Below are 10841 nucleotides of genomic sequence, written 5' to 3' on the forward strand. Positions count from 1 at the left end.
ACTGCAACATAGGAGTGAGTCAAAACACAGCTTTGATTGGCTCCACATATTTAACTAATTCTGTCATTGGTTGAAATCCAAATTATTTTCAACTCCTTCATGGCCACGTGACAAGAGACTCTACCTTTCTCTCTTTAATGCTGTAATCAATGCTGTGCACTGCACGATTGGGCACATCTAGGTATTATTAGATCATTGCCTACACCCTAGAGTTGACAGAGGATGAACGGCAGTGCCAACGTAATCCGTTGAAGAATTCAATATTCTTCCACGGTTTAGCGTTAAGAGACGTTGAAGAATTGTTCGATTACATCATAGAAATTCTAATTCTTCTAAAATATTTCCTCAAATAGGCACGTCAGTGATGGAATGTATTCCTGGAATGATTAAAAAAAACTGGGTATTTATTGTTGAGTCATTAAAGCCAAATATGAAAAAGAAAAAGATATAATTTGAAATCAAACACAGAGTCGTCTGATATTTGACGTAAAATAATACCATAGACAGCCTAATTTTTGACAATACCATGAAATCTTGTATCTTGATCTCGTGGGTTACGACGAAATGCCCAAAAATACTGGTGTGTCCACTGATTACATTTTGTTTAAGAAAATTCTGGTAACTTTTCTTTCGTAGGCATGGAAAAACTTTCATATCCATATACAATGAATTGGCCATATTCCATGAAGACGTCAGTGGAATTTGATGAGAGTGCCTTCTCCTTGAAATTCAAGAAAGATGATTCTTCGAATAATTCCCAATTTAATTTTTTGACGATTGTGTCTCAGACAATTTTGATGATTATTGGATTGAGGTGTTTCATCCCGGGACCATATTAGTATGGCAACTGAGTGGTTCCTGCCATATACACCCTTCATATCCTCTACTTTGCCGTAAAACGATTGGGTTTATGTCTCAAGCAGTGTGCCGTTCTTCCGAGAATCAAGCTGGCGAAGGGTCATTACAACTTTTTCAACAGTGAGTCACACCAGTATTTTTACACATCTAAGTTCCGACCGTATCCAGATGAGGATGAATTGATTTCTCATTGCTTAATCAACCCGTATCGACCTAATTAAAATGATCTACCCCAATATAGCAAAAACGAGAAGAGATTCAATTTATCACAACCACCCAAACATATTTGATAATTTTCAATCGAGTTCAACTTGGAATCATTTGCACCAAACGCGTTTCATAAATATGTAACCTCTAAACTCTTAGAAACTCAAAAATGCACAAAAATCCATCACAGTTACGCATCGAATATCTGCAAAGACCGCGTGATCATGTCGTCCTTAAGACAAGACTCCATGAATTCTTCTATGGTGATGACGCCGTCTTGATTCAAGTCCAACTTTCGGAAAATCCTGTCTATCTGCTCCCTCGCTTTCCTGTCATCTTCCACTTGGTGTGCCCGCCTTCCCATCAGTTCATGAACAGCCACTACAATTTCACCTAGTTCGGCCCTGCTGATGCAGCCATCTCCGTTTATATCGTACAGCTTGAATGTCCATCTCAGTCTTTCGTACACAGAGCCGCGTAGGAGGGTTGATAATGTGATTAACAAATCCTGGAAAATAGGTACTGATCAGTTAACAAATTATTTTCATGTGTGGGGAAAGCACTCTGAATTGAGGTTAAGAAATTTTGCTCGCTCGTTCGAATTCGCGTAAGTTTTTGCACAATGATGAAGTATTACCAAGTTATTTCTCATGGAATCATTTGTTTTAGTATTTCGCATGAACATATTGAAAAAAACTAGTTTGTTTTCTAATTTTTTTCAACCGTACACACTTTTCTCTAAGCATAGAAACTTCATATATCCCTATACAACGATTTATTCAATGCCAACAACGAAAGAGACAAAATGTTCATAGTTTTTTACGAAGAAAGAAATTGTGCAAAGAAAAATGTATATTCCCTCAAAAAAACCTACTTAACCTTGAAATCAAACGTCAAGGTCACTTTGAATTTGATGTCCTCCCTGAAGACTAAGAAATTGATTTTTTGATACCTGCTCTCCCCAAATAGTTATTTCAGTGGATCTTTTAGAAAGGGCCACACTGTAAATGTATACACACAAAATTTCTGTGAAATTGGACGGTTAATTCTGATAAAGCGAAGATATGACGAAAATAATTGATTTTGATCTCGAATTCCTCATAAATGAGTTAAACCTAACTCTTCAATACCATTTCTTGGCTCAAAATTCGAAAATTATCTGTCAGTTTACAGACCCAGGGCTATAATTTTGACTATGTATTTGTCCCATCAAGTCAAAATTATGTTAATTAAAATGTGAATACATCCATTTTTTTTTTAAATTTATCAAAGGAAACTTAAAATATGTCAAGACTTTTGATTCAAACATATCTTTATTTTTATTCAATTATTTAAATTCTCTATTTTCGTGTAAATATAAGTATTTCGTAATTGAATTTATGTATTTGCACATATAAAGCGAAATAATTTGCAGTACTGGAAATTTCACCCCATATCTTGAAGAGCTGAATCTCCTAACGAGCTTCGTTTTCGAGATACAGGGTGTTGAAGTTTGAAAAATATCAGTTTTTTTCTTATAACTCTAGTATTATTACATTTTTTTTAATTTTCAGGTATTGAAGTAATGTTCCGATAGGTAAGTGCCTCCTGCTAAAATTATCCAGTGGCGTATATACATATACAGTGCGAAGATCCTTTTCTTATTGAAAATCCACACCACTGTATTTTTTCGAAAAAATTGTTTGATTTCTGAAATCAACAGAGCTTCAATAAAAAAACTCTGTTGATTTCAGAAATAAACAATTTTTTCGCAAAAAATACAGTGGTGTAGATTTTCAATATGAAAAGGGTCATCGCACCTCTATACCTACGCCACTGGATAATTTTGGAAAGAGACAACTACCTAATTCCAAACATTGAAATCATCTGACTTCAATACCCAAGAATTAAAACAATGAATGTAATAATACTAGAGTTATAAGTAAAATTTGATTTTTTTTTAATCTCAAACACCCTCTGCATCTAGAAAACGAAGCTTGTAAGGATATATTATGTTTATAGGAATTTTTTTTTCATGAAAAGAGTTGTTCTAGCCAAAGTTATTGCACTAAAATCTGGACTACCCTGTGTTAAGATATAATTTTTTCCCTTGATTGCAGTTGTTTATTATTAGGAAATTATATGGCTGCCTACTGAAAATGCGGGTACGTTGCCAAATTTAATGAAATGAAACGGAATTGGTCGAATGATATGAAGGCAAGACACGTTTCTATGTTAAACTGTCATTTGATTTATTTCCTTTCATACAAAGAAACAATGAATCTTGCGTGTTCTTCCAACATTCTAGATAAGAATTGCGTGCTCGGATTCAAACGATATAATAATGAATATCCTCTGCAGTCTTATAATTAGGGTGGGTGTTGAGTGGAAGTTTAGCGATGGAAGAAATTAAGTAATTTGATTTTTTTTGGAGATATCCTAAATTCCTTCCATAAATTTTCGAAGAAAAATGAATAGATAAATAGTGTAGTTTTTGCGACACTACTATTTTTTTTATGACATTTTGATTTGCTCTAGTTTCTGTGCTACAGGACGGTTTTCGAATTTTTCCATCTGCAGACATTGACTATAACATATCTTGACTATTGCGGAATATTTTGAACACAATTTGAAACGAGTATTTATATAATGGGTGTTTTTTTCGACGTATATAACTTTAAGTTGGCATTACTGTTCAAGATGGAGACCGATTTAACAGCTGTCAAGTGATTTATTCTCAGTTTGGTTTGGCAATTCATCATGAATAGACTCACGCCTGAACAACGCTTGCCAATAGTGCAATTTTATTTCGAAAATAATGGTTCTGTGCGGAATACGTAATCGCGCACTACGTCCATTTTATTTTGTTTAGCGATGAAGCGCACTTCTGGTTGAATGTAACAAACAAAACTGCCGCATTTGGAGTGAAGCTTATCCTCAAGTGTATGTCGAAACACCGTTACATCCAGAAAAACTGACTGTTTGGTGCGCTTTATGGGCTGGTGGAATCATTGGTCCGTACTTCTTCAAAAACTTTTTCATTCCTGAATTGAACAACCATGATGTCCAGGAGCTGTGGTTCCAACAAGACGGCGCAACATGTCACACAGCTCGTGCCACAATCGATTTATTGAAAGACACGTTTGGTGACCGTCTAATTTCACTAATGGACCTGTGAATTGGCCTCCAAGATCTTGTGATTTATTACCGCTAGACTACTTTCTGTGGGGCTATGTAAAGTCATTGGTCTATGCGGATAAGCCACAAAACCTTGACCATTTGGAAGACAACATTCGCCTTGTTATTGCCGATATACGGCCACATAATGTTGGAAAAAGTCATCGAAAATTGGACGTCCAGATTGGACTACATCCGAGCCAGCCGTGGCGGTCATATGCCAGAAATCATATTTAAAATGTAATGCCACAAGATTATCTTGCGGATAAATGAAATTCATGTCAATCGAATAATCCATCATTGTTTTATTGCAATTTAAAATTCTATAGCTCTAAAAAAACACTTCTGATTTCGAGGGGAAATAACTTTTCTGCTTTTCGCATCCCTGTAACTGCAACCCCCTTACGGGGGTGAGTAAAACCCCTTGATTTTGAATAGGGATGAGGAGTGTTGCGATACCTCATTTTGAAGATCTTATCGAGTACTATCTGATCCTGAAATTCCGCTTCAAAATTTTCATATATAACGAAATGACACGTAAAATAGTTGTTACCAGAGGAAAAAAACTGGAGGAGTCAAGTCTGGTTAGCTTGCTGGCCATCAATCGTCTCTCTCCTATATAAATCTCTTGGAAATGATCTGTGAGCCATTTCTTATCCTACATTCTATTTGATTTTTTGGAAGTATTAGCAGAAGGTCAAGTGTATGGTATTTTTGAAAAGGACATCGGAATACCTTCAAAAAAGGTGTCACCCAACCCCCTTCCCATTTAAGATTTTAAGGGTTCTGTCCTCATGCCCACAGGGTTGATACAAATTTATTGGAACCAAATGTATGAAATGTTCTCCTACGAACCTAAGTTTACCTCTTTTTGGATTTTTTCTGATTTTGCATGGGGCCTGAGATCTTAAAGGTGGTACCTTTTCAAATCGACACACTGTATGTTAATAAAACATAGGGTAGAATTATCAGTGTTTTTTTCATTTGGTGTATGGCTGGACATGGTAAAACAAAAATAAACTAATCATTGCAGTCTCTATCATAATTTGAATGAAGATTTCTGTAACATCGCACTAATTTTCTCCCACTAAGTTCTAGGTATTGATCTACTGTCATAATAACTACTAGGTATTTATAATATTATATTATCTACCTCTAAGTCGATTCATACCTACCCTAAAACTAATTGCACCATTGCAGTTAACATCAAAGGCCTTGAACACGTAATGGGCGTACAAGCTGGAGTCTGAAAATAAATCGAATCTACAAATCTACATTATCGTATTAAGTAGGTTAGTAGGTATCAATAACTACTGAACATCAAACAAACTACAATGAATAAGAATCTAGATGAGAAAAGTATAAATGAATATTTAAATAATGATAATGACATAAATATCGATTGGTTTGTACACTGGTAAAAAGGGTAATGACAGATTTTGGATGTATTCTTTTGGAATGGGGACAATTATTCGGAAAGACTGAATAATAAAATATATCAAGGAAGTACGGGAAATCGAAAACTTGAAAAGCTAGCATGATGGGTTTGTCGAAATTCTTCTTGTTTTTTTTTTGTAGATACTTCATTGTGAAGAGTTTTTCAATAGGACGTTTCATTTTGAATAGCCCGCTATATAGACAGCTGTCACTTTTGAAGCTGCCATCTTTTGACATTTGACAAGTAAAAACTACGCCATTACAAAAAATTGAACGATACACGCTTCAAAAAAATCATTGAAATTGTTAAAAATCCCTGTAAAATGGTAAAAATTTTGCAGTTACACTTCGCAAAACTAAAGCACTTTTGAATAGGAAAACCCATTATAATACGTCGTTTTGGAAAACAATTTAGAATATTTTGGATGTTGGAACTCTCTTTGATGGCTCTATTATAATCAAAATTAATGGTTAAGTAATTAAGTTCTTTTTATAACATTTTTAGTGGATTCTCAGGCCAAATCCTAGGAACACCTTATTTCCCTAACTTTATTAGTCCCTAATCTCCCTGGGGAGATTCAGAGAGGTATTTAAAGAGCAGGTAATTTAGTGCAACTAGAGTTTTCTTTGTAATTGGATCAAGAAAATAATTACACCAAACTGATGATTAAACTAATTGGAATGGGTGAAAAATACATCTATTACATCGAAACATTTGTACCTATCTAAAGAATACTCATCAACAAACACGAAGCGATACCAATTGAAATAGTTTTATCTGGATTGAACTCAATAAAATTGGACCTTTCACTTACTTCCATGAGGAAAAAACTTGGAATAAATGTCTTTGAAGCTATCTTCATGAACGACACCGTCCGGGCATTCCTGAAACATTTTGAATTCATTATCATTGCTATATATTTGGTTCAAAACTGTTTGCTATCCGGAATTGGTCGGATATTGGAATATTGACCAGTTCCTGGTACTTCTTGACAAAGTAGTTTATTGATTTCATACAAAAAATTGAATTCAAATCAATTAAAATATAATACAGTGCCAGAATGAAAACTTCTTGAAAATGTATTCATCTTAAAAACCGCATTCGCCATTTTGCAACACCAAGCTTTTTGGTTTAACGGAAACTAAGTTTCCGGTGTTTTTTTTTATGAAAATGCAACTTTATGGTAGAAAATTGTTACTAAAGAATAATTCAAAGTATTGTCCCTTGTTAGCTGCAACTTTTTCCCAACTTTCTGGCAGAAGTATTCATCTTGTCCAGAGTTTTCCTCAGATACTAATAGAGCTATTAACATGAAATTCGGTATGAAAACACTTTGATTGCTTGGTCGAGAATAAGATCTAAACATTCTTAAGGCAATAAACGAAAGGAACAAAATATAAAAAATTATTTCGTGGCAACTTAACAACACATAATCATAAAATCAAGAACATGTATTGCAATCACTATCATAATACTTGATACATTTATTTCACCGTAAAGTCCTATCTTTTATAGTAACAGAGTTATGAAATTTGAGAAGTTTTATATTTTTATACCTATTGCCATTCAGAATTACTCAGTTCTATGTTTGATTTGAAATTATGTACAATTTCATCATGTAAATTTACACAACCTTACAAATAATTGTTTCTTGATTTATACTGAATTCCTATTTTTGATTCCATCTACTGGAGTTCCAGTTTGAGTGAATGAATAAAAATTCGAAAATTACAGACATTGTGATGAATTGATAGAACGTTCTGTTAACTTGTTCAAAAATGAACAAAAACAAGTTGATTCACAGAAACATGTTTTCTTATGAAGGAAAAATTGTCTTCCGTTCTGCTTTTGAAATAGCTCCCTAGAAGTAGATATGAGATATTTATTAGTCGTCTTTTCTAGATATATATTCAGGAAGAGTGTTTCTCAGTTGAAATAGCTCCTAGAGATATTAAAGTTCGTGAACAACACAATTATATTCTTCGAAACTTTGAAAGAGGCAAAAGAACGGCTGTTAAACTTGGTAAAGTAAAGTATAAGAAAACAACTTTAATGTATGTGTATAGTATAGTTCAAGCTATAAATCTCCAACAACTTATAGAGAGACAGATACCTACAGAGAGGTTTCTTATTAAAATAGTTGATTTATACAATCACAAGAATCATTTTGCTTGAATACCTATCATCTGTAATTTTTTTTATGTCATATGGTCCCAAAGATCATTTTTTGAAGCGCCTAGTTGAACGTTCATCAAGAGAACTCATTTTCGATTTTTTTTAAACTCTCTAAAATTTCCCAATAAGTTAGAAATATGGAAATGTGAAATTAAGAACATATATTATTTCAATGAAATTGAATATAAAATTGTTACTGCAAATAGTTTTTAAGTAACTATAAATATTTCGTCTTTTTGTTCGAATTTCGAAACCAGTCACTACATTTCATTGTAATTTTATTTATTATCAATATTTTGTTTCCGTTTTTATCTCGACTCTACTAGGCCTCTCTCAGATGCTTAGAGCTCAAACGAGTTAGAAGAATAGGTTGTGTTATGTGTAGGCTTTGTTACTGTGTACCATCGTTACTTCAGGCACAGTCCTGTCAATTTGTTTCCCAACAGCGAATAATTGGACGTTTCCCGTAATCAGAAATTTTTTTTTCCCAGTTCGGGATTTGAACTCTCGACCTTCAGCATGGTACCAACCATTGGACCATCCGGAAAAGATTAAAATATTATAACAGAGTCTTGGTTTATTATATACAATAACAAAGGCTTTGGAAGAATTGAAGGATGAGATTAATTAATTTTACAGGCAAAAAAAGGAAGTAACAAAATTTAAAAAAAATAATTTCTTGGCAACTTGACAATACCTAAGCACGATGAAGGGTATTCCAATAGGAATGATATAATTTGAAATTTATAATGGCAATATAATATAATCATTTTTTTTGCATTTCTTATGTCATTTGTGTTCAGTAGGTTAAGCCATTTAATCTTCGTTAAACAACGTTTAGGAATTGTTTAATTGTTTTATCAAAATCAGTGCTCATTTGTGAACGCTGGGAGAAATTTGAGAATAATTCATGCACGATATTATTCAGTTAATCAACTCTCGATTCGACTTATTGTGACAAATTAAAAAATGGTACAAAGTACGACTCGGAACATGGTACTTCTTATTTTTTGTCGCGTGAACAAAAATGGGCTCTGATTTTGAAAAAAAAAATAAATAAAATTTTGAAGCGTGTATCTTTCCATGATTAAATGGCATAACCTACTGAACATAAATGACATAAGAAACCTCAAAAAATAATACAGTGTTGCCATTACAACCATTTCAACTTTTATCATTCCTATAGGAAAACCCTATTCGAATGACATCAGTATCGAATGCGATACATTTTTTGAATTGATAATTTCATATTTTTGCTTCGAGTGTCCAGATATTTTGCGGTGAAGGAGTAAACAATAACCCATAGCGTTGTAAAATTTATAGTGTTCTCATTATGCAAGAAAGTAAAGGTGACGAAGGTGAAGGCTTCATTTAATTTTGAGCCTAATCAAATCCTTGAACTTTCAATCATTTTATTCATAACCTTTCTGGATTGTTAAACACTAAAAGGTTGCAGTTTACAAAGTGGAAATAAGTTGATTGGCGATCGTTACCAAAAACCTTATTATTTCTATTCTTCCACCTTGTATTTTGTATTCGTGTACGAAGGTTATTATAAATTCAACATTCCAAACATTAGTAATCTAACCTAACGTTTCTTCGTGGCAAAATTTTCCAAAATAGATTTGTTCTATTACATACACCTTGAAGTGGGGTTATATAGAATGCAGCATCAGTCGGTCATTGGGCAAATCCTTGTTTACAGCATTCCTTTATTTATCGAACAATACTAACCGTTTTGAAACCTCTGTACATGATCCGAATTTCTTGTCTAGTGAACTTGGTGAGTCTACAAAGGTCCTCTAAGGCTACAGGCACAGGCTTTGGTACTCTGGACGGTTCGATCTCAAAAACAACCTCCTCCACGGGGCTGTCCGATGGAGTAGCCATATCCCAATCTCACCGACACAAATTCACAGACACATGGCACACCTCGATTAGGACACGAAAATCACGTCATGGTATCATCTGGGCTTGATATGAATAAACGCGGTCACGAGCCAAGAACTCGACATTTTCCACGAGTAGGACCCACAGAACTGGATCAGAACCTCTATTGCATGTTCCGAGCGTCCATCTAATTGATCGTATCAGTTTTTACCCTGATTAACCGTTGTAATTTTATGAGTGAAATATATTGAATTTTCCCTCTGCGCTGTCAGACGTTGTTATTCGGACTTGGAGTGATTTTCTTATCCCTTCGGCTTTGGATTGTTTGCGCAAGACCGGCTGCAATGGTTGCCCCGGTGGCTAGAAACATTGGCGTGGGAGTTTTTGGGGGGGTGCGCCTGGAAGATGAGATTCTTAAGAAGGGATCAAATGCAACAGATTCCTCAACAATTGTTATGTCTGCGCTAAAACCCACAAGTGATGCCTTATTATTGGGAGCAATGTTGCATAATATGTAAGAGGGCTATGGAGAGTGGGAGTAAAGTATTTGGTTTATTTGCTTTGTTTGTATTAATGTGAAATATAGGAGACTGTCTCGACTTTTCAAGGCTTGTAATGATGCTAATACTTGGTTCTGACTTTAGGGAATGTTTCAGGCAATTTAAGATGCGGAGGCTGCTACTTGAGTTTTGAGCGGAAGAGTAAAGATGAATAATCAAAATTGAAAATATTGTTTCTCAAAATATTCTCCATGAAGATTGATTCTACGCTTTTCCAGATTCGATTAAGCTACATCTAAAACAATGTGATTTGAACGGTCATTTTGGTTTGATCGGTGGAAATATTAAAATGAGGAAGGCACAAACGTAGAGTCAGAAAAATTTGAGCGCTCGTTCCTTCATATGCCTATCGCGCCCTTGGAGACCACATACCTGTACATTATAGGTATATCCAGGACTGCGAAAGAATGAACGAGCGCTCAAAAGCTTCTGATTTCACGTCGATGCTTTTTTTTGATAATTTGCTTAAATTTTCTATGGATCTGACGACGTTATTGATACCAAATTTTGATTTTGGTTATACATTTATGATTCAAAATATTGTCCATCGCTGGTCA

At 34.4% G+C, this 10841-nt stretch overlaps 1 protein-coding gene across 1 annotated transcript; it reads right to left on the reverse strand.

Moving 5' to 3' along the window:
- Positions 1-429: 429 nt before the first annotated feature.
- On the reverse strand, positions 430-10109 carry LOC123674856 (Kv channel-interacting protein 1). Its single transcript, XM_045609970.1, has 4 exons — positions 9569-10109; positions 6474-6543; positions 5397-5467; positions 430-1573 (listed from the first exon to the last, which is right to left on the reverse strand). Exons 1-4 carry the CDS (start codon positions 9722-9724, stop codon positions 1256-1258), a joined length of 615 nt encoding a protein of 204 aa, XP_045465926.1. The 5' UTR covers positions 9725-10109; the 3' UTR covers positions 430-1255.
- Positions 10110-10841: the final 732 nt, after the last annotated feature.

The sequence above is a fragment of the Harmonia axyridis genome, chromosome 3, assembly GCF_914767665.1.
Source record: "Harmonia axyridis chromosome 3, icHarAxyr1.1, whole genome shotgun sequence".
Lineage (NCBI taxonomy): Eukaryota > Metazoa > Arthropoda > Insecta > Coleoptera > Coccinellidae > Harmonia > Harmonia axyridis.